The sequence below is a fragment of the Vanellus vanellus genome, assembly GCF_965231255.1.
Source record: "Vanellus vanellus genome assembly, chromosome: 1".
NCBI classification, from domain to species: domain Eukaryota; kingdom Metazoa; phylum Chordata; class Aves; order Charadriiformes; family Charadriidae; genus Vanellus; species Vanellus vanellus.
The window spans coordinates 52,172,542-52,198,673 of NC_138905.1; the positions used below are offsets into that span (position 1 = coordinate 52,172,542).

Here is a 26,132-nt window from a genome sequence, read left to right on the forward strand (position 1 = left end):
GGAAAGTGAGCTGAAAGAGAGACTTCTCAGTGTTTCTTTGAAAATTGTATTTGGTCAGTTGTTACTATGTTCTCTTCTTATTTTGGCTACCAAATCACTTAACCTTTGACTCATCTTCCAAGGAAATGTCATTTCAATTCTTATATTTCTTATGCAACCTACTAAGCTATCATGCAAATCTAGTCTTTAAATGTGAAAAAAGCTAACTCAAACATTCTGAATAAGACTATAAATATTATACTGGGGTACAGGATGCACACATGGTTTTCTTTTCAATGCCGCTGAACAGTTCTTGAAATATAAATGTCCTGCTTCTCTTTAATTTTATATATATGTACACACATATACATAGACACACACACTTTTTTTTAATGCCATATCCATGTTATCTTGCTTAAGTGTGCATCTTTAGCAAGGTTTAAAATTGGGCAATGCATGGTGACTGTGCACTGTTCTATCACTTGATTTTCAAGTTTGGCAAACGCTGAGCTGCTGGTTTATTTCATTTGGATTGTTTTCCTGTATTTCTTGCATGCTATCATTCAAACTTCCGTTATTATTGGCATAATACAAAATAACTACAACGGCACTATTCAAAGAAAATACTGTTTAAAATACAACCAGCCTGGCTTACTAATGTTGTAATAGTTGCTAGACCATGTTGCTGATCTGTTTTAGAATACACACATGTATTTTAAGAAAACATAGTACCCAGTAAGGTACTGTTGCTTTGCTAAGTTTGAAATAATGCCAACACCTATGCTAACAAACATACACTAACAGAATATCTCAAATGAACTGCTGAAATCTTTCAATTGTGAAGTGACAGAAATTTATGCATGAACATAAGTGAAACTGATTTTTTTATTTCATAATTATGAGAACTGTCAGAGTCAAGTAGAACAATAGTGCATATAACCGAGAAGCCTGTCTGAGGAATTAGTTAAAACCAACTATTTTATGAGGTTATAAAGATGTCTCCTATTTCTCCTTTAACGGCAATTTAAATTAACCACAAACCGTGACCTGAAATTACTCTCAAGTTAAGCAATTTTTCAATAAATCCCCAATGTTTCTTTTCCTTGCCCATCTATCAAAGAGCCACACTACCACTTTCTTTCCCATGCTGGATATACTTAACTGGATTTACTTAATCTGAGCTCCAGAGAGCCTGCAGAATTGCCTGGCACTTCTATGCAAGGCCTCAGCAACTGACATACTGTCACACGTCAGTCAGCTGGTGGATTAAAGAAAGAAAGTGTTTTCATTAGGAATATAAATGCATTTTAAAACACATTTTATGAATATATAATACCACATATTCAACTACCTCTTTTTCTTTTTTTATGTCCCATGAGTATCTCTATTATGTGACAAAAAGACCAAGATGGCTTTCAGATTTCACTGCCTAAATTTTGGAATGATACTGGCTTCAGCTAGCTTTAATAAAGAATCAAGATCAGCTGTCATACGTGGTGACATTTTCCCTTAAAATCCAGTGTCTCTGACAGAGCTGAATAGGTCTGCAAGACAATGTATTATTCAGTAGCCACTATCCATTCTGGACATGAAAACCATATAAATACATAAATATATATTTTCATTTCATACAGATCAAGTGTACACAAGAGGAGTTTTTTCTAATCAAAATAAGACAGGTATTGGAGACATAGCATCTATAATCTCTGATTTGAGTATATAATGGGGATTGAACCCAGGCATGCTCCATATTGTAAGTAAGGATGAACTTTCATGTGATAGCAAGCCTGTCACAATTCACTGCTGCTTCCAAAAAAAAGGTGGCTTAAGGTCCCCTCCCAGCAGAAAAGAAGTGTAATTTTGATTTAGGTTTTTGAACTAGATCACCACAGGGCATGCAGAGTACGGGTGCTGACAGAGGGTGGAAGCAGAACCTCACTTGCCACTTTTAGCTGCAGCTTGATATTGGACCAGCTCAACTATCACAAAATCTCACTAAGCACCCTGAGAATCAGCTATTGGTTTTTATAGGACAGGACTCTATGCAGTTTCTTTTCCACCCACCTTGACCTCACCCTTGGTCCAGAAAACTTCCAAGGTTGGTATTTTTTTTTCTTTTCCAGTTTGATAGAGAATGGAGAAGTGTCAAGACTACACATGTGAAACTGAATGTTTGTTCTCTACACAGCCTTGAATTCATGAAGCTTGCAATGCATCATGATAACCTTTTAAAATTACTTACATCACTGCCTGAAATGCTACTGTCATAGAGCTTAATCATATTTTGGCATCATCTACTACACACATTCATTTAACTAATCTGAATGTACGCTCTATTAATTACTACTCAATTTTTAGTCTATTGGCAATAAAGACTGATTTTTTTTTTTTTAACTTGCAATACAAAATATTTTGAACAAACTGCTTTCCTGAAGAAGCTGTTGTCAAGAAGCCCTTTATTTCTTCAGAAATCATAGAATGTAAGCAGGTGAATTTCTGACATCTTAGAGCTGGTATACTGCACTGTACAATATTTAATTACACTGCTGTAAGGCTGTCAGACCCACTCAGCAAAATTAGTTGATTGCAGATGATGGCTCCCATAGAAGAAATATTTAAATAACCCAGAGCAGCTATACTTTTCCTGTATCTGTAATCTCAGGGAGCTGCATCAGGAGCACTGTATAACATACCATATATTTGTACATTATTTTATGGTGTTGTTTCCTTGGACTCCATTATGTGATACCCAGGAAAACATTAAGTCACTCTAAAAATAGAGCAACCACTCAATACCACTTAAAACTGTATTTATTCATTAAATAATAAGATGAAACCTTCAAACTACTGACTATTACAATATTAAAAACTTAGTGGAACCTCAAGGGATTCCTCTCATTGCTCACAATTAATCCATTTGAGTATAGCAGTCATGTCCAGAGCAAACGTTCTTCACTTGGAAGACAGAGAGCAAAAACCACCTGGAGCACATTTGAAAAAATATGCTGACAGAAACCTAAAGCAACACTGTCTTCAAGTTTCTCCCAGAAATGAAGTACCTCAATGATTAAAATAGCACTGTAACATCCGTTTAACTTTTTTTTTTTTTAATTTGGGACAAAAAGGACAATTTTTTCCAAGGAGCCTGTTTAAACTACAAAAGCAGGAGATAATACACAAGGCAAAAAAAAAGAGATCAAGACACATAAAACACTACAAAAAGCCCTTCAAAGTTGACTTCACATACCATGAGGTTTTGCCTTCAGTCTAGGTACCAAGACAAAGAAGATCACAATCAAATGAAATATATTCAAAGCTGAGAACCTGCCTTCGGGATTTATACATTTAATACTGTTTGAAAGATAATTCTCAAGACAGTACTTTTGGTCACCAGAACATGTATTGGAACATATGCATGGCAGTCCTGTACCTCCAATCATGTATGTATGACACACCACCAACAGTTACTAAACTTCCCTTTAAAAAGCATAACTCCAGAAGGCACTGTTTCAGGTACAATTTAAATCAATGCGAGTCAGCATCATAGCCAAGATACAAGTATCCCTGGCCTCCATCCTTGCATCCCCACACACAACCACCCTGTAGCTTCCAACACAAACACCTGTGAGGCCACACTGCCAACCAAATCAGGAAACAGAAGATCTGGCTCCTTTCTGCCCTACTTTCAGAAATAATTGTGTTGGCTAGTTACACGTATTTTACTTTTCTGTACTTAAGTCCATCTGAATGCCATTTGAGAATAAATCTCTACATATCCATGACTGAGCCTACACTAGCAGAAATCTGGTGTGTTTACAGAGTCCACTTCTGCATCTAAGCATGATGCTCTCCTGCCAAACCTGCGTTCCACTTGTGAAGGAAAACACTTATGGGTGGACAACCCCTCCACCCCTGTCCCTCCCCACCCCAAGGCTAACGGGTCTCCGCAGCATGCTTTCAGGCACTGAATGTTCATGCTTATTTCACTTTATAAGCACTTCCATACATGAATAGAGCCTCCAGGTTAGGCAAATTAAAACAGAAGGGAAGAAAGAACACTATGTTGTGCAGCGTCTGCGGGATGGAGAAACCATACTGAACAGTAATAACAAAAATTGATGTATGCCACAGCACAGAAGGGTACATACAGACTATAATAAAAACATCATCAGTATGGTGTAAGGGACAGTATAAGGTTCAGTATTTAGCTGTGACGACTGCCAGTTATTTGCAGTAATCTGTAGCTCTAGAATGAGCTCTAGCACTTCTGAGGACTTCTCCCTTCCACCTCCCCCAATATTTTTATATTGATACTTTCCTCCAGTATCAACAGAGGAATTTTATTGATTTATTACCACTAAGTATTTCTGTGCACATATTTTCAATTCAAGAACATTGTCTTGAAAATATGTTGCAACACACTGTTTTCCTTCCATACTCAAGGAATCACACATAGCAGATGGAATGGGAGTTTCTCAGCTGTACTGAAGATGATATGAAATTACTACAATTACAAAGACATTTGGATGTTCTGAGACGGTATAGCAATGTGTCAATTTTTACAAACATTCATTCCTCTTATTAGAGTATTAACTAGTCATTAAGGCCTTAAACCTAAAAAACACTTACGCACTTTACTGTAGCTGATCCTTCCATTATTACTCATACCTGTAAAATTACAAAAAAATTATGCAAGTGTTTGTGAGGCTGGATCCTATGATCACATCACTGAGCTAAAACAGACCAAATGGAGATAAATACTATTCTAGAAATTAATGAAGCCATTTCTATCAGAACTTCACTTGTTTTGGTTTAGTATGCACATGTTTATATAAACATATTTAAAAATAAAAACTGGCAATACAGAATGGCTTTCCAAGTTACTTATATATTAATGCAAGAGCTGTGGACGTATTTTTTAACATATCTTGTAATTATTCTTAAAAGCATGCTTGGGGTTTGTGATAACAAATTTTATAGTATTAGAGAATACGGCTACATTTTTCGCTTTCATTAGAGAGCATATTCTTATGTATTTAAAGTATTTGCATAAATTTTACAGTTAATTGGGCTTTAAATATGCATGAATTGGATGTTACTTCTAGCCAATTTTCATTAGTGTGTCATTGGCAAGGAAAAATTTCAGCAGCAAATTTAGTTGTCAACTGCTACAAATTACCACTTAGTATTTTTAATATTAATCTGAATACTTATATTAAGGTAGAACCTAGAATTAAAAAAGCAAGCCAGCACATTGTTAGTGTGCTTGAATCAAGACAGAATGAAAAATAAACAACAAATCCAACTAATTGGTTTTATAAGTTGAAACATTAGAGACCATGAAAAGCTTCTGTACTTAAGCCAAAAAAATAGCCCAAAGGATACTTCATACAGTCCACAGTTCATAAGGCTTCAGAAGTATATTACGCATTTCATTGGTCCCTCTATTTTTATGGTTTATGCATTTGATTTGGTGATGCTTCCTCACCCAGAAACCAATTATGACGAACATAATTTGTAAGGCATATTTAATTATATATAGGTTTCTGGTCACTAAATAATTTGGTGGTGTTCCAAAAAAAAACAAAAATCTGTGCTACTGCATCAAACAATATGGGTCGATCCCTGCTAATCCCATTTTGCTGCTGATGGATGAGTGCTGCGTACTGAGATTGTACTGACATCACGCGATGAAGGAGGCTGTGTATGAAATGAGACTGCACACAAAAGGTTAGCTGATTCAGTGATATCAATGCACTGCAAAGAAATCAAAAGATATCTATCTATTTTTACGTCTGAACTACAAATGGGACAATTTGTACTGCATTAGGAGTACTGCTCTTTAAAAGTAAGTCTTCAAACAACCCACTCAAAGCTGGAGCTAATGACAAGGTGGGTCTCTGGATTGGAGCAGCAGTTATTTGAAATCAGAGGCAGTTGTTCTGGGAGAGGAAACATTTGGCAGAGGGCTAACAAGAGAGGTTATTGCAAAAGGGTGACCATTAGGAAAGGTCCCTAGTACTACGTGCATGCGATCTACATCTGGAATCACAGTGCTGAATATAAAGATTTTACAGGACATGTATGTGAAAATCAAGTAGACATGAGCATGGATCCTAGGTCAGCACAGATGTAGTTTTCTATGGATGTAGCCTCTACAACCTCTACGGTCCAGTAATACAGCCAGTTTCCAGGAAGGAAAAAACCTAGCATGTATAAAATTATATCCTTCAGTGAACACAACCATCAAAATGGAATGACAGGAGACAAGATGGGTGACTTGCTAGGAAAAAAAAAAAAAAAAAAAAACCAAAACCAAAACCAAATTGGACAATAACAACGGAAGAAAATTCTGCTGTAAAGTCCTTCAGTGTTCAGGGTCTACCCTTGCCTGCTGGCATGAGAACAGTTGCAATGCCCTTCAACTCCCATTTCTCAAGTTCATGATGTAATAACATTTGAAAATAAACCACATATGAAGAACCACTTTCTGAAGACTGTTTGTATCCCTGACTTTGATTCTTTGTAGATCAAGATATTGGCTTTGATTTACTAGACTGTGCTTTTTAAGTTCTTTTAAGAACAGATCCAAAGCCTGCAAACTGGGCACATTTGTGTTTCTCTGTTCCACAGGGTAAAAAAGCTGTTTATTCTTCTTAAAAGCAAAACTAGGGAGATGGTTACTCCTGCCTTCCGAGATCAGCACCATCGCAATAAAAGATGCACTTTCAAGATCTTAATGCCGCTACCACTTTATAAACTGTTCTTCAAGAGACTACATCCTCTCATGTGTCCCAGCTGGATATTTTCAGTTAGTACAGGCTTCTTAACACTGATTTTATAAGATGCCAAGGCAAATATTTCTCATTTAAGCACTCCTCTGTAAGTAATTTTTAAAAATAATGTCCACTGAAGGATTTCTTTTTCCCAGCTATATTCTCTACCAAACTTCTCTTTCACCAAAAGAGAGAACTCATTTCCTGACTGTTTTATCCAGCAATTGTTGTTGCCCAAACCCTGATTCCTACAGCCTGTCTGAAAACTACTCCTTCCAAAATATCTTGATCTGTGGGAAAGTTAGAGTTTCCTTTAGAAAAGCAGGACTAGCTGGTGTAGCAAGCATTTTCCAACACTACTTTTCAAGAAAAGTAGAGTTGGAAAGGAAAGGAAAAACAAAGGAAAACAAAAATCCACAAAGTAGTATCCTGTTCATCTCTGCAAGATCAAAGATAGGACAGATACTAATATCTGCATTCTAGAAGTATCAGAAAAAGGAAGCAAATGTCATTAAACCTTTTTTAAACGGCATAAAATAAATTATGAGTTAAAGAGTACATATAGCAGAAGTAGGTTATATTTATTATTCTTCCTCTTTCAAGAGGATCAACAAGACCTCAGGGTATCCAAAGATACTCTTCTAAGGCATTAACAACATTTTGCAGTTGTAAGCATAGCTTGTATTGTATCACACAATATTAGCATATAAGCTTCCTTTTGGCCAATGAAATAATGTGGAAAGCAAAATAAAAGGATCACTAAAAGCTAAATAACAAATTTGTCATTAGAAACATTTTCTTGAATTGTTTTTGTATCACTTTAAATATCTACTGAGAAGTTATATTTGTCAAAGTCTGTGAACAAGCATGCAGAAGACATCTAAGCATTGCTGTTTGAGATGATTCTCAGATAAATATTACAAACTGCTAACAGATTCATACATGATTTAAGATAGCCTAAGCTCATGCTTCTGTAAACAAGTTATTGTGTCCCCTGCCCCTTGAGCTGGCACCCAGAACATGGTCCAGTTTAAAGTAAAATCTTTTTATTCTTCCAGTTTTCAACTGAATCAATTCAGCAACCCAGTTCACTACATTCGCTGATGCTGGTGACAATTTTTCATGCTCATTTCCCAGCATGAAAGTAATATTCTTAACACTTATTCACATAATGAAATCAATCTGTCAGAAGCATATACAGGTCTGAACAAAATATGCATCATCACAGGGGCTAATGCAAGTGAAACCATGTGGGACAACTGTTCAGTGTCTCAGAAAGTAACTTAGTAGGTATCAGTACAAAAAATATTTTTTTTGTGTAAAAAACCAAAATTATTCTTACAGATTGGACCTGTTGTATCAACACATAAAAAGATGTAATAAACATTATTTTCCAACCTTTTGGGCATAGCCCATGATGAAGACAGGACAATAGCAATGAATATACCAAGGATTAAGGGCAAAAATGAAAAACACGAATAGCTTTGTTTTGCCAAAGGTAAATTCAGCTTTCAAAAGCTTGGTATGCAACTGACCTTGGATGGGGTTTTAAAAGTCTGCAGGGCAAATTCCATGGCCTCTAATTCTGCTCAAATTTGCCAGCCCTGTCAGTTTTCAGTGGGAAAATTCAGAATCATTTCTTGGTGTGAAGTGGGGAAAAAAAATTCTGATCACTTGATACTTGAGAAACTCTTAGATGTCAGCAGAGCAAGAAATAACACTAATCAGCACAGATGAAATATGACTTAAATGCTGCAGCCCAGGAAACAGAACAAAGCAACAAAATCTCTTCCAGTCATTATTACTGCAGATTGCATTCAAAAGCGAGGTCACCATTAATGTGGATTTTACAGCAGCCAGTACATTTATGGGATCAGCTGAAAGACTTGCATAAGAACAGGCAAGCTGGTTACCCTGAATGTTTCTAGTCGCCTTCACATCGCTGAAGAGAAGAACTATTCAGAGACATGAAGAGATGACAGAATTCTCAGACTAGTGCACTGCATCACCAATGATATGGTAAACAGGTTTTTTGTAATACTTAAGCAATTACTATCAATCAGATTACCAAATAATGATTTTGAAAAAAAAAAAAATTATTTTGAAGCCATATGAAGTTGATGTGAGACGCACTAAATTCATACAATAATGAGTTATTTTACTGAAAGAGCATCTATGATCCTTGCTGCACACCACATGAAAATATCAATTTTAATTTAAGTGGTATAATAGTTCATCATCAACGCAAATCAAACTAATATGTACCAACGTATCAACCTGTTAAAAGAACTAGGGCAGTCAAATGTAAGATAAATCAAAAGAAAAGGTTAGTGAGGAAGTCCATGCAATTGTGAAAACTGAAATAAAACCCAACAACACTCACTTTAGGGGAGCCTGATAAAATTCTTACATTTTCTGGAAAGTGAAAGATATGCTTACCATTATCTTTACTGCTGTTTTCTTCAATTGTCATTTGTTCTGCTAGCTCAGACAGTGATTCATCAATGGTCTGGCTTCCACGCAAGGTTAAGGAAAGTCTCCTCTTAAACTTTTTCATTCTATCAATATTAAGTCTGGCTTAAGGAAGCCTGAAAAAAGATTAAAAAGCAGAAAGTGAGGAAAAATTAGTTCATCAGAAAATGAAATTTAATTACCTCACATAAAAATGCAGGAAAGCTTACAGAAAATTTAATCAATATGCAAGTTATCCTTAAAACGTTATCCTTAAAGCAAGATTACTCTACTGGACTGAAGAGTATCTTGAGAGGTAGGTACCCATATGTTTTTTCATTTTTTTATTTCTGTTAGGGAAAAGAAGAATCTTTGTTTTTTAAGAAAACAAAACAAAAAAGCTCATTTGATCACTAATTTTACAATCCAATAATAAAACAGTCATCTGAAAACTTGATGAGTGTGCGCTCTGTTGCCTCCTCTGCAGCCTTTTTCATCAAACCCACTAAGGAGGAAGAGGCTGGAACCTTCCCTCTCTTTCAGCCTGTTTGTTTATGGATGAGAAGTTACTGAATTTCTCTATATTTTTCCCCTTTCACAAAAGGAGGAAGGGGACAACACTAAAAGTCTTGACACGAAAGCAATTCTCAAACCTGATCCCACCTAGGGGAAATAAATAGCCAGGGCCTGATAACAACGGTCAGGCAACAAGACTAAACTGTGAACAAAACAGGAGGCACTTTCTCCATGGGAAGTGGTAAGCAAACAAGCAATAATAACAAAGGTCCAGGCCAATAAACATGTTGCCACAAGTCTAAGCTAGTAAGTGAACTTTGCAGTGTACCATATGTTAGCCCTTACAGGACAAGAAGCACAACTCTGTCCTGCGTTACTCCATATGGACAATTCACCCTAAATGTCATTTCACAATAACTTGTTTATCTGCTTATAGCCTCCAAGAATCATATAGGCAGTGTCAAGCACACTATACTTTCAAGTCTGAGCTGCTCGTATGGTTTTTTTTTTCCTGCAGCAGCCTCTTTGCACTCCAAAATGCATAATTCACATATAAAATTGAAAAGATCAGATTTTCCTTGTCCTCCTTCAAACAGAGAAATGCAAGTTGTAGTACACTCTAGATACACATTTAATAATTGTGAAAGATAGACATTTAATAATTGTGAATACTATTACTTGTATATTGACATTGTCCCTTTAAGTATACCCATTTCAGCTGTGTAGCTTACTCTCTGTTTAGATGCTACATAATAAAAAGGAGGAAAAAAAAAATCAGGGGAACAAGTTGGAAGTGGTTCTTGGTGGTAGGAGAATGCATACATAGACTAAACCGTCACAGGACTAGATCACACAGGACAGTAACACATAAGGATGGATAAAAGATGACCTTTGGGATTTGAGCACCAAAGTCTGAGATGAACAGTACAATCACTGGCAAAGCAGCAGCTGCATCCAAGTGGAACGGAGATTACAAAAGAACGTAACATCTTAGAGAACCACAGCTACTATAGGCAGAAATAGTCAGGCACTGGGTACAGATATGTAGGAAATAAAAATATAACTGCTGGAGACACGGTTAAGCTAGCAGTTTCAAAACTGCCCTTTTAATGCATTACTGTATGTGCAATAAAGCCACACCTTAGTATGAACAATTTTGCTCTCTCTCACTCAAAAGCAGGATATTCTTATTGTTAAGAAATTGCATTCAGGGAACATTCCAAGGGGAACATTTACTCTTCCTGTTCAGGACCTGCTTTAAAGACCTTACTTGAAACCGCTTCGTTTCTGCATTTATTTTAACGTTTCCAAAATGATGGGCTATGTTTCTCTTAAAAAACTAGTTTTTTAAAAAAAACTGTAAGAACACATCCTTTTTATGTGATATTACTCAGTTCTCCTATAGCGTTCTTTAAAATCTGCATCTTGCTATGTGTATTATTCTCAAGGATACACGCAATTTTTAGCTATGTAATGCCCTAAAGCTACCTGACAGTACAACAATTTCTTTCCAATTTTCCACTTGGGCAGTAACTAAAAAAACAGATGCCTTTATATGGAAACAGGCTGTTCCTGGCTTTTGATCTTGCCGATATTTAAGCCTACTCAGTTTTTCAATCAAAAAGGTAGTCAGACGCATGGATTAGAAAATCCAAGAGACATTCTAAATCTCAAGCTAATATAAAAGCAAGTATTTTGCCAACTATAGTTACCAAATTTCTGTTAAAGGGAAGTTTCATGGAGTGCTAAAGCACCATTTTTACTTTGATTCTGAATTAAGCTCAGGGCTTGATTTTGAAAGAAATTAATAATAAAAAGGAATCAGGAGTGGGAATCCATGTTTGAGTGAATGCTTCCTTCTATTGAAATGTAATTCAGTCTTTTTAAAGGAAAAGATGCTCACTGATACGAAACTAAATTTTCCTCTCTTAAAGCATAAGTATTCTTGCTAATTCAGATTTGTAAAGGAAGCATATATTAAAAAAAAGAAAAAAGCAAAGAGAAAAAAGGAAAATGAAAAAAAGGAAAAAGAAAAAAGAAAAAAAGAAAGAAAAGAAAAAAAAAAAAGAGAAGGAGTGACCAGTATCAAGCATGTGAAAATGTCTTTTTTACTTCTTTATTCTCACTTCTGGCCAAAGCTCCAGACCCTGCTAAAACTTGGTAGTTTGAGACAAGGTCTCAGTGAACAGAACGTTGAAAATATGATCTCTACAATCCAAAGCTAGCACTGGTTCTCTACAATGACAGCAATTTCACAGAAAATTTTAATTCAGTTTAACAAAATGAAAGGGAAATTGTCTGATATTCATTTTCACCAATTCATAACAGATGCATAATTACTTCCTCCTTTTAACAGTAAATCTAATTTAAATCCAAAATGGAATTACTTGATTAGTAATGTACATCTAATGGCTATGATTAGATACAGTAAGACTCCTGATGTTCCCCCAAATTCTTACCAATTGTGAGAAGAATATGCACTGGTTTTTTGGGGGTTAAGCTTCAGAACAGAGCCCAGGGCTTGATTATCTATGCTGTAAATTTATCTACTCTGAATAAGTCGTACCCAAATCAAGTATTTTAGATGTCACAGCAGACAGATGCATACACTTGAATGTACCTAATGCAAATTCTAGTCTTCTGCAGACAGAATGAGGACAAGCAATCTGATATGATACTATCTGATACAACCCAGAAAAGCTGGCAGAGACATACTTGTTCAATCCTTATACCGATATGAAATGAAGGAAGCGACAATGTATTAAAGGAACTGCTGCTTCTTACAAACAATCTCCAGGCTAACCCTGAAAAGTCACTATTTTTGTCCTTAAAAGCAACACAAGTTAATCCTTGGAAACTATGCTAAAATTTGCCTCTCGTATATATTTTTCTCTTTAAAACCTGTAGAAAAAGTATTTTCCAACATTCATTATTACCTCAGTTTACTTCAATAGTCGTAAACTCCCACTTTGCTCTCAATGACATTTAAAAGCTCTAACAGTTCTGAAAACAAACTCCAGTTTTTAAATTGTTCAGGTAAGACCAGATTTAAACAAATGGGTTCTGGCTCCCTTTCTCAGTATTAGACCAATCCTTCCCACAACACCTGTAAGTAGAGCACTTCTCATTTTGCAAACACAGACATCCACAACACCCTGGATATATAGCAGACAGACATTAAAGCATTTTGATTCCAAAGTAACAACTCAAAGAGATTCTGTACTCATCTATTCACCAAAAAAATCAGAGGCCTTACAATGCTGAGAACTAAAATTCTCAAAAAAACCCACCACTCCCTTCAAGCTCCGAGTCCCCTGGTACCTTGACAGTGAAAAAAGGAATGCATAAGATCTATATACACAATTAAACATATTAAACATTATTTCAGGAGGGTCACAAATACCAAAAGCTCACTAAGATTTTGCTGATTCAAAGCACTTTGAAGTCCATGGGAACCTGTCCTTCAACTTCTGTAAGCTCTGGATCAGACTAAATGCTGACTCTTCTGTTTTCAGATGTTATATTGCTTTAAGATGGATCTACATAGAGATCAAGCATTTTAAAATTACTTTTCCACTTAGATACACACTGAAGTTGCTATTTGACTGTTTTTACAAGCTGCTTTACAAGGCAGGAGGTGTTTTCCAAGCACGTAATGGCAGTTCTTGTTCTGAAAAACTCATTAGCTGAAGACAACAGCTAAATTGGGAGGAAAGGACACGAACAGAAACCCACTATAACAGCAGCATGTGAACAACAGCGTGGATGCAGCATGGCCCTCAAGGTTGGGTTAACAAAAGACAAGTGTGTAAGACATCAAGGAAAGCAGGTAACAGCGCTACACTCCGCAGACAGGAGGAGGTGCAAACACACGCGGGACACAACCCAATTTCATAAAACTGCTACAACCAAATGGGTACATTTACATAGCACTGGGCCAAACTGTATAAAGACGGTAAAAAAATTCACAAAGGTATACTGTGACAGAGCTTCAAAGAGATCTGAAGATTCTGTCAAGCAACTTACATTTTTTAGGATCTAAGATGAAAAAATCAAGTAAGGTATTATCAACTGAAGAATAAAAACAGTCCACACAACTAGAAACAAGAATAACAATAATCATGAAATTCTCTCTCATACGGTCCTTGGCATTACAATGATTCTCAAAATCTATGGTGTCATTCACTGTGTCAGTCAAACCTGAACACATAACAATTTATCCTACCACTAGCATTTTAATTGCACTAGTTACAGGCCTGTTAAATATTTTCAAGCACATACTACACTATGCATCATTCATTTGTTTAGCTGCATTAATAATTTTAGATGCATCTAACTTAAGAGTAAGTATTTCTGAAGGTGATAATCCAAGCTTGTGTCAGAAAGAGAAGTCTGAAAAGCTTAGAATACTGCAAACAACATTAATTAAAAACAGAAACAGGAAACACCTGTCAAGAATATTGTCCCCTTAATCTAAAAAGAAAAACAGCTTTCTGTAGTGTTTATTAAACTGTTCTCAATCTACCTGAATTAAGAAAAAAAGAAAAAGCTATTGATCACACAAGCATGTTGCATATCAAATACAGAGCAAACTATTAATTACACTAATGAGAAATAGATAGACAATTTATCTAAGATCGTAAACCACCAGTTTGAGCATATCTAATACAGATGCACTTCCTTACAATCACAATTCTATTCTACAAGACTGGATTATAAATATGGTATCTTACTCTGATACTGCATCTGTTCTTTTGTGTTTGTCTCAACCCACATTTGTTCACATTGGTGAAAAAAAAAAATATTCTACTGCATTTTTCCACACTTGGTCTTTAGAAACAACATGCCTCAGGACAACTAGACTCTCTTATCAGGAACAGAACTACTTAGAAGTTACTAGCTTTCACGCTGCATTAGGTCAAAGAACTGACACTGTACAGGTGTAAGCGACATCTGATAAACAAGGTCTTTGTTACTGATAGAAATAATTGTGAAGTCAAATATCACATGAATAAACCAACATTCGATATGGAATTAAACTTTGGAGGTGAAGCCCCTTTTTATGTATTTATAGAACCGCAGCCAAACAATTACTGAAAACTGGAGGCAGAAAGGTATTCCACAAAGGTTAACTTCTCATCCGAGGCTAGTTTTCCCAGTTAATATAGGAAAAGATGCTCCTACAAAAATGATGAAGAACATCTATATTCAGCTACTGATCTAGATCATCAACTGAAAGAACCTCTGCAAACAGAGGAAATATATGGAAATTAGCCTGTCCTAATTTAATTTAGATTGTGAATACATTTCCTCATTTTCACCCTCCCAATCCCTTTCCCTTTAGAGGGTAACAAAGGACAGAAATCAAAAGAAGCTGGATTGTTTTAAATAATCATTTAAGTTAAAAAATATATTGATCGTTACTACAGGCATATTTAAACTATACTACTGGTACAGAATTTAAAAGAAAGAAAAAAGCCAAATCTGCCAAAAGGGTCAAATCTTGCAGTCATTTTTTTCATATCCTATGCTTATCTTCTTTCTCTTGGACTCAAAAAGGTTTACTTAGGTAATCACTGCAAGTTTACACTCTTTAAGATGTACACATGTATTCTCTCCCATATAGATACAAACACTATCAAATAGCAAAATCAATAGAGACATTCTATTTGATAGATCTCCCTAGATTAGATGGATTGTACTGATGAATAGCTCCTCATTAATTATCAAAGGTTCTGTTCTCTCAACAGCCAAGTGAAAAAACACAGTATGACTGGTTAAATTGGCTGACATTTAAGCCAATAAAATGAATGAGCTGACTGGCAAAGCTTCTTGCATTTGCTGTCAGACCCATAAACTGGAAGTCTTTTTTCTCTTGAAGGGGAAGGGAAAAACCAGAAGGTTACATGGATGTAGCATTTATACTACCAGCAAGCCATGGAACTTTCCATCTCAAAAGATATAATGAGCACCGGAAACCAAAAGCAATGTCTGCAATTTTACTAGCTTTGATTAATAAGCATAAAGCCTTAATACAGCTTTCAGAAAAAAAAATCTCGGAAAAAAAAAAATGTGCACACAAAGCTTGCTGCTCCTTAATACTGAGATTATTTTATTGACAGATTTACAACATTGCAGCCATCACTTCCGGGACCATCTTCCAGAGTCTTGCAAATGAGCCAGTCTTTGAAATAAAACTGAGCACAAAACCTCTTCTAGGCTTAAGATGACAATGTTAGTTCTAAGACTGAAAAACATCTGCAATCTTTTGAGAGCTTGAGCAATTTTGTCAATAAAAGGCATGGACTTTCAAAAACTAAAGGCTTGCTTTCCCCTCCCCCCCCAATTCAGGCACCAAATCAAAGACTGATACTGAAGAACCTTCTCTCAACCTCTAGTAGCTCTCAGCCCAGCACCACCTGTGCTGTAAGCAACTCAATTTCCAGGACCAGAGTCTTTAACATTTGCTTCTCATTGTGCTGACAAAAAAGTTGTATTTACAACCCAAGATGTAAGGCAATGAAGAGCTTCCAACTTATTTTGATATTCTTCAATCAAGCACCAAGAGACACAACAAACACACCATAGCAACATAAACAAAGATAAAAACTAAAGAGCTCCTGATTTGGATAAACAAAGAACAGTGGTACAAGTTTCTTAACTAAAGAAAAAAAAGGGTTTGGCCTTTTTCTCTTAAACCAGAAATTAGTTACACTGGGTAAGCTGTTGAGAAAACCTTATCATGGCCTGCCTGGAAATTAACCACCAAGTGAGAGCTATAACAGAGCTCATACCAGGAAAAAACTTTATAATTATTAAAACTGCAGACAAAACAAAGACCATCATAAAAAATATATTTTTTCTATGGTTACTGGTACAATCACTGTAAATTTACAGCTCTCAATTTTTCCTCCAAATGTCGAATTTTTGAGTTCATTACTTGCTGAACTTCAATACGCGTTTTGTATAGTGCGAACAAAAAAAAAAAAAAAAACAAAAAACACCAAACAACCCAGAGAGAAAGGCCTTACATTAAAACCTACAAGGCAAAAGTAAAACCAAACCCTTCTATAATTATTGTATGCATATATATGTCTGTGCATATGAGTAATACTAAAGAGTCAGGAATGGTTTAAAAACAGACAGCTTTGGATGCATTTCTCTTACACTTCTGTGCGTGTGCAGAAGACAACTAAAAAAGAGGCAAGAGAAACAAAGCTGTTTCACAGTAATTGAGGGTTTTGTTTTGTTGGTTATTTGGAAGAAAGCACAATATAGCAACACAGGAAGAATTTCCAATTAGTGAATAACAGACACTGTAAGCAGCATGACATAGACCACATTCTACAGCACTGACAACATACCTGTGTATTTTTCCTACGAATAACAGGCCACATTTAAGATCTGATGCACTGAAGGCACAACACTGAGACACAAAACAAGACATTAAGAAAAAAATGGTATGATAAACCAGACTCTTTGGAGACTTATTTAATGTGTAAGATTTATCAGTGTATTCCATATTTTTCTAGAGATTTCTGACAATCATAAGCTGTGGTACAATTACTATTTCTGAAATAATAGAGATGGAACACCTTGGTTACAACTAAGAAAGTAACTACTGACAGAAACAACAGCCTAAACAAGTTTCTCATAGTCAGGCTGAGTACGTGTTAATACCTCCACTGGTTAAAGATAATTCCAAAGGGGCAGAAAAAAAACTCATTCTTGCAATAAACAATTTTTGAACTACAGTTCAAAAATTTGTTTGAATTAATGAATGTCTTTTACCTAAACTTATAAATTGCTCTGATTCAGTATTTTTAAAAAACTCACAAATTACTGTCTTTTCCTCCCTTCTCTAATTCTGAAATTGGTACAACTTCAGAGATTCCCCACTAAACAGAAAATCTCTGAACAGTAAGTCAATTATAATTTTTTCTGCTGTATTAATTTTCATATAGCAGTCAAGATGTCCCAGCATGGGACCAATTTGTTCTGTTACAACATTCAGACAAATGTTGCTACATCTGTCTGAAGTGTTCATGCTGCCATTTAATGGTCAACCGGATATGCACACATGGATCGTTTCAGTATCCATTGCCAAGGATACTAAACACATAAGACAGACACTATTCCTAATGCAAATGATTATCTAGCCGACAACCTGGGAAAGAAAGAAGAGTTTTGACATATGTTTGCCAAGCGGCTGTGCAAATAGTTATGTTGGCAACAAAAAGGTGGTGGCAATATGCCCTACAAGGCAGAGAAGAAAGCATGAGCCTGTGTAAGCCAATTTAGTAACTCCACAGTAGAGCACTGATTGATCACCAGTGCACATCAAATGCAAGGTAAGACTGTCCTCACTGGGAACTGTGTGATATAACTGTTGTGTACGAGAAAAGTAGCCTGAAAAACTGCAGAGTTTTTGCCTTAAGCTTATTTAACCTAGCTAAACAAAAACTGAGATCTGAAATAAATGCAATCTGTGAACAAAATAAAGGACCACAGCAAATGCTGTTAAGGAAAGATGACATGAGAAAACAAGAACAAATGGATATGAAGTAAAGTAAAAGCATTCAGCACAAGTGCCTTCATCCTCTGCAATAGGTTTAGGCTATTGTAATTTCCAACGCACAATAACCACATGCAGACTCCTCTTTTTCTGTCTCTATACTTCTCCTGCAGCAACATCCCACTCCCAAATTAAGTCGTCCTGCCAAGCCTCACAAAAGGTATTTTTCAGGGTACTTTCAAGGAGTGGGGGGAGTAGATCTTCATTTAAACATACAAAATAAGGCAACTGCCACGCATCAAGCTGTCACAACTGTCACTGTTGGCTCAAAAACAAGAACCCTACACAGAAACTAACAGATTTGGAGACTGAAGATCTTTCTGGTTTAGTAGATGCTCCTTCTCTTTGCCTGTGCAGATAATTCTACCCTGTGTATCTTTTAGACACAATCTTACTTACTGCTCTTCCTCCAGGTCACTGAGACTGTCCAGACAAGGTTTCCCAAATTCTGAAACTAAGCAGAACAACTAAACTACAAATACGTAATTTGGACGACTCCAGTTAATCAGTTTGAGAGGCCACTCCTCTCCCAGACTGAGCAAACAGTCTAGCATATCAAAGGACACTACTCAAACTTTACATTACCTTCTCTCAGTATAACCAATTCTCTACCTGAAGGTGTCCAAGTAAGTTTCCTGCACCTTGAAGAGAAACCAGTGGAAGATTAAGGAACAACAACAATTATGGTTGGACTTGATGATCTTAAAGGTCCCTTCCAACCTAGATGATTCTATCATTCTAACAAAAGGTTATACAGAATTGAGACAGTGACAAGACGTCAGCTACACTCAGCAGAGACAAATAGCAACCAGTAAAAGTGGAAAAATATTTATCTGTAAGTAAATGACAGATCAATAACAGAGCTTTAGTATACAGGAAACCTGGAAAAGTAACAACTATTAATATCAGTCAATAACATTGAACCAGACATGAACAATTAGCAAACAAAACCTGAAAGACAAGTAGTCTCCAGATTTTTATTTTTTTTATCAGAATTAAAAAAGGTAAAATAACTGTGACTAATACCAGGCAAACAACACTGATACTGTCAACAAAAGCAGGCACAGACACCCAGCAAAGCAGAACTAGGATCCTGCAAGCTACAGCTTAATGGCAGAGTAAGGATAGCTGGATATTTTATTGTGAAATCTCTGTAAAGAAGCAGCAAAAGGATCACACAATATGTACAGAGCACTGTTCCCAAATAGATATTTGTGCTGGGCAGACTCATTTCCTCTCTTTTGTTTCTCTAGCAGAAGAAAGAAGTAAATTTTATGTTTGTCTTCCAAATAATTTCTTCCAAATTACAAACACTATCATTCTTCTGCTGTTAGAGCCTAACGCTTATGCAGTCTCATCCTGCCAAGGCCTAACAGTGGGCCAATCCCTTCCACAGGAGACTAATTCCCATTCTGGATCTTAATCGTGTTGCAGAGGATGATATTGCTGCTGCTGTCAGTGACCTGGACAAAGCTGCCAAACTGTAAGATTTGTCTCACAAACAGAAAATGTTTTATGAAAAGGTAAATTTAAGTCATTGCCTCTACAGAGGCTCAACATTCCCTAAAGAATCTTACCTCAGCAACATTTAATATCATAGTGTAATATAGATCTGTATTGAAAATAAGTTTTTCACTTAGAGAAGTACTGAAGCAGTTTTGCTGTAAAACTCAAGGGGAGTAAAAAACAGCCCTAACTGTTATTATAATGTCACCAGATGAGATAACCCTCAAAACAGTCCAGTAGAGTCAGAGATATAGAATAGTTCGGGTTGGAAGGGGCCATTAATGTCATCCAGTCCAGCCCCACTGCAACGAGCAGGGACATCTTCAACTAGATCAGATTGCACAAAGCCCCATCCAACTTGACCTTGAATGGTTCCAGGGATGGGGCATCTACCACTTCTCTGGGCAACCTGTTCCAGTGTTTCACCACCCTCAATGTAAAAAATTTCTTCCTTTTATCTAGTCTGAATCTACACTCTTTTAGTTTAAAACCATTACTCCTTGTCCTATTGCTACAGGCTGAACTGAATTGCTCCAGGGCACGTGGGACCCCTATTCCTCTACCATTAAAAAGCTGCCCAAGCTCCTCTAGCTCCTTCCTCCCTCCCCCATTACATTCACTCAGTAATGTGGTTTCCATTTTTTTCCTTTCTTGAATCTATGTGCTGGGATGAAGATACACATATTGGAAAATTCAAGTTAAAGCAGCATTAACATTCAAAATTAGTATGCTAACTGTAAGGGTAACAGATCTTACCTTAGCAATTAATTTGGATATTTTTATTTTTCTTACAAGCTATTTGGATCTTTGTTTCCTGAGCTCCTTCGGAAAACCCTGCTCTAGCATGCTGTCTTTCAACCTTTGAGATACAAAGTCCAATTGATGTCATCTGTCATCTCAAAGAGTAAAAGAATACATTTTGATTCATGTAACACAAAGCCTATTTCTCTAAAATTTTAGGATATGCTATTCTTTCACCAAACTACAGTTTCTATGTCAAGTACTCGAGCTGTTCTTGAATTACCCAGTTCAACAGCCTTGGAAAACAGTATCCTTTTGAGAAAATACTCTTTAAAATAAATTTATCTGCATTCTAAGGGATGTTTCTATCTGTTTTACCACCCAAGTATGCTACTTTTCAACATAGCCAAGTATGCTAAAGAGTAATGAGAATAATCCTCCCACTGAAGTTTATTTGGTTTTGATAACTAGGTTACATAAGCCTGAAATTAAATAGTCCAAGAAGCTAGTAGTTTTCTCTTGTAGTTACTTCTAAATCAGATCTATAGCTTTGCTTTCTTTAAATTTAGTTTACCTTTCTGTTTAATAAAAGGGAACCCAAGAGAATGTCTTCAAAAGGACTAGTCATCTATGCCTTATTAGTAATTTCTAAAAGCACAAAATAATCAAGTACTATCATACTGAAATTTAAATCGTGCATCTTGAATGCAGTTTTGGCACACCACCTGGTAACCAGATCTATCTGTGAAGTAACTAAAACGAGCTGTTGAATTGTTTTTATTATGGAAACCAAACTACATTTGCTTTTTAAGGACTTTTTTTTTTTTTTAAATGAAATAATTTTAAAAAAATCCCCTTTAAGGTTCTCCTCACACAATTATTTCACTCTTACATCCTGGTGAAAACCTCAGAATAAAAATCTGCCAGACTGTTGCCATGAAATGAGCCTGAATTTTTTTATCTCCCTGCACTCTAGTTTTTTAGGACACCTTTATAACAAGACCTGAGAATGAGACTTCTCATCAGTTGAATGGTTAACCAGAATGGCAGAGGCTTTCACTACTACTATTACTGCAGTAAACTATAGATTTACTTCACACAAAAACAAGATACATACACATAATTAGGTAACTTCATGTTTGCGTTCAGTAAAAATAAGCAAAATTTGCTAGTAACAAAACTGTAGTTTTAATGAAGTCCTGGTTATGGCAACCATAAAACAGAGAAACAGAAAAGTGATTTATTTCTGTCTACTGAACTTCATGCTTTCTTCAGTTGAACTGTTCAGAAGAATTCTCGTTTCTGCCATTTCTGATTTTAATCATATGAAACAAACAGTTGAATTGCAGTCCAGTTGATATCCCACCTAAAGGTATAGTGTATATTTATACAGCAGAATAAAGTGGCATCTTTTTCTTCCCAACATGGTACATGTAATATAGGTGTTACCTCTAACAGTAATCCTGTAGGCATTACCATTTCTTGCATCAGAATGAATCACTGGAACAAGCCATATCCTTTGACTAAATTTACCAGAATTGAAAGCAAATTTGAGGTTCTATTTCCAGATCCTGTTTCTTCAAAAGTTATTAAATGAACATATTTCACTTAAAAAAATACTACAGTCAGATATCAGTTAACTGGATTAATCTCATGGACTCACTTTTTTTTTTTTTAAACTGTTACTTAAAAAAATTGGGACAATCTCACTGCTCCAGCAGACTTTTGGGATATTCATATCTTCTATTCCCCACAGTTGGTGAAACTTATGACACCATTTCTCCACTGTCCATCTGACCCAGGTATGTCCCTGGTAGAAGTCATAAGGAGCACCTTCCGAACAGATTTTTACCAGAGTATCATGGAGACGGTATTTAAATAAGCACTTTTGACATAATCTGGGATTTCCTGGCTCTTCTAGATGATTTTCATTGCCTCAGAAGTTCAGTAGTTCAGGTTCTTCTTTCACTATAATGCTATGGTGACCATAGAACATAAGATTCCTTGCCAAAGGACTATAGGTTGACACTGTCTTCTTTCCTTTACCCAGTCAGGCATGCATAAGCTTGCCTTCTGCATAATAAAGAACCCCCATTGTTGGTTTGTGGTTTGTTGTTTGTTTTTGGTTTGTTGTTTTGGGGTTGTTTTTTGTTGTTTTGTTTTTTTTTTTTTTTTTTTAATTTCCTTCCTCTACTGCAGTCAAAAACTCCTCAGCTTGGAACTTCCTCAGGATCACTTTACCTGAAGTTTTTTTCTCTGATGCACTCAAAACACAAGTGACCCAATTTCAAGAGCTCTAAGGAGGTACTACAGACGCTAGTCAGTTTTGTTAATTCTTATGACTATCCCAACAACTATACTTTCCACTTCTATGAATGTATTTGTATTGGAGAGGCTCCAACAAAATGCAGCTGAAGAGCTCAGCACATCAACTGAATTATGAAAACCTTTAAGTAGAGAATAGAATCCACCAAAGAACTAAAACAATGTCATAATACAGTAAGATGACGAATGCTTACAAAATTGTTTCAGAAATCAAGAGAGCTTTGGTTCTTTACAACTTAGCTATCTCTACTGTTGGAAGCAGAGTCCAAAATGTAGTTATTGACCACAAAGAAAGAAAAAAACAGATACAAATTGTTATGTGATTATGACATAATTCCCTTCTGAATTCATTAACTTTATTGGGAAAAGAGCTGTAGGAGAAACTTAATGATGGCAGAAAATGCAGTAAGGATGAAGTGCCTTCTGTCTGACTAAAACTGCAGTAGAAGCACTTTCACTTTTGCTTTACACAAAACATATAAAACATACTCAAGTTAATGAAAGCAAAGGTGTTTTCCAAGAATCAAGACTGAATTTGCTAAATTAAAGAGGGGTTGCCAAAAAAAATCCATTTCAATTTTCATAGAAGTAACAAGTAAAAATATGTATTACCTTGGTATATTGTTACTGAAACCAAACAGACATAAAAGAAACTGATAACAAAATCTCATACAGAAATCTTTGAAGGTGGCAAGCAATCAAGTAAACACACAAGAGCTGCACAGGTTATAAAGATCAAAACACAACCCTAACCTCATTTTGATGATTACTGTTTAACAGCCTAACCTGCACTTTGCTGTCCACAGTATAATGTATATAAAAGCTACTTCAATTGTATCTTTATCTTATCAGTCTTCAATTATATTAAAGCATATGAGCTACTGAAGAGAAATTATGTTCTATCACCATGCAGTCCTAGGGGAAAAAAAAAAAAGTATCAGTTACTTTCACTGCTAGTATCCTACCAATATTTAAATGTCTACTAAAAAAAGACTGCTAGCAAACTACAAGTCAGAAGCAGTACATACAAGCTTGTTCTTGTTAGGGAAGCTACTCCAGAATCTACAATTTAAAAAGTTACAACCAAAAAATTTTTAAAGCTAAAGTTACATTGCTGTTTCCATGACAAAGCAACTATAGCCACTGGATAATGAAGCTTGAGCAAGGAACTGCAATGGGGAATGACAGACAGATGAAATGACAAGAAAGGAGAAACTGAAGTAGAGAGGAAACTCACAAGCTACTGCAAAGAAAAGAAGCAAAAGTACTGGAGTAAGCCGTATGCAACAAGTTCTCCCACCAATAAAAAGGGAAAACTATGACAGGGACTTGATCTACATCTCAAAAGAGTGAGCTGGGTATTACGCTGCCTAATTGCTAGACCAAGACCCCATACATTCACACAATGCAAAGCACCAGAGCTCTCTGGCTTCTCTGTACGAATCTCTTCAAAACACTTAGTAAGTGTAATTCTGTTCCAAACCTACACTGAACAGAGGATCAGCTGTCCTACCACAGCCACCACAAAGCTGAAAAGCAGCATTGTTGTATGTTCTGATCAAGTCAACAGAAGAGCTATTATTTGCTTACACTTGATCTGGATCAAGTTTGTACTGATGGGTGATCCGGCAGCACGAGTAATGAACAAATCTGCTACTGCTAGAGGTGAAGCTGTGATCTGAGGTACAGAAGCCCACATAAAACTAGCAGTACAGACAGCTTTCCAGAGCAAAACAGCAATCAAAAAACCCTACAGCCTCCTAAACAATCTTATTCCAAGCATCAAAGAAACAAGTGTTTTCAAGAAGCCCTGATACAGGTTAATATTCTTACTTTGCATTTTGTTTAAAGAAATCTTTTCCACCATTACTTGAATTAGTAGTTTTTTAATTTTTTTTTTTTTAATTTCTACCATTGACCTAATTACTCTCCCACCAAAGACGTTAAAACTCCCACAAACTTCCAGGACAATCATTAGGCCAATGTAAGACACCTCAGAGACTAAAAGACTTGCTTTAAATTTCACTTGAGAATGGAAGTTTTCCAAAACTTATATCAGCTCAAGAAAGTTGAGAAATTGTAACACATGAAATTTTCTATTTTCCAAACATTCACTTTCCCAGTTCAAGTGTTTTCAAGAAAGAAACATTTAAGAAGCACACCTATTATTCCACAAGACCATCTTGAAACTTAGGCTTTGTCTTCATAGGAGCAAGAATTGAAGCATTCAGTCAAGATACCATTTTCCTCTTTACTCAATGCCAGGATTATTACTTTTTACTTAACTTAGCAAAATGAAACGGATATCTATAAAGTGTCTAGTCTTAATGGGTTGTTCCTTCAGAAATTACTCCTAAGGAGGACATACAAGAGTAAAGGACAAAGTTTGGGCTAGTGTGTAGCTGTGAAGTCTTACAAAAATAATGCAAGGAAGGTTGAAGATTTATCACCACTTTTGCTCTACCACAAATTACACTAATGATTTGTAACATCCAGGCAGAAGAGCCTATGGCAGGTTTTAATCTTTAAAGGGAATGAGACACAAGATCTCCAGAGATTCAGGGATATCTGGTTTCCTATACTGTACACAGCCTTAAGACGATGTAGTGTTACTATCTGAAAATCATTTGAACATTTAGTCAAAGAAATGATCCCTACTGATACCACAAGAATCGGTCTCATTCCTCAGAGACACAAATACAGTATGCAAGCTCTATTTTGGTACTCTCTTCACTTATTTCATCCTCAAAGAAGATGGAAAGACCAAAAGTATGATGAAACCAGAATTCAGGCCATGAGAAACTGAAGTAAAGAACGAAGTCTAAGAACAGATTTATCAAAAATCCTCAATACCCCAAAAGAAATCTTGTTTTATTCAGAAATAATATAATATTCAAAATGGCTCTTTGACAAAATTAATTGTAACTCATCCCTTGCAGGTAAACCAACAATAATTTCTTTCCATTTCAGAATCAACAAGACTCATGCCATGATTTATGTGAGGATAGTAGCATAAAAACAAATGACAACTCTTACACAGAATAAGAAACAGAACAATACGCAAACTTCTTACTTACACAGTCTAGCTAACATTTTTGATGCATGCTGCAAAAAACAAAAGTACTATTTTTATTAAATCAGATCTTAAAGCAAAGGCAAACCACAAATTTATGAATTCAGTTTTAATATAATGTATTCTACTGCTCTTAAGCAGCTTGCTTTGAGAAAATCTGAATTGTTCTAGTCTATGTTTCTAAAAGTGT

At 35.9% G+C, this 26,132-nt stretch overlaps 1 protein-coding gene across 1 annotated transcript in view; it reads right to left on the reverse strand.

Moving 5' to 3' along the window:
• Positions 1-26,132, reverse strand: part of CDK17 (cyclin dependent kinase 17) — a 96,088-nt gene that overhangs the window by 49,201 nt on the left and 20,755 nt on the right. Inside the window, exon 2 of the mRNA XM_082491267.1 lies at positions 9,195-9,343. Coding sequence (XP_082347393.1) covers positions 9,195-9,312 — 118 coding nt within the window. The 5' untranslated portion in view covers positions 9,313-9,343. The remainder of the gene's footprint in view (positions 1-9,194; positions 9,344-26,132) is intronic.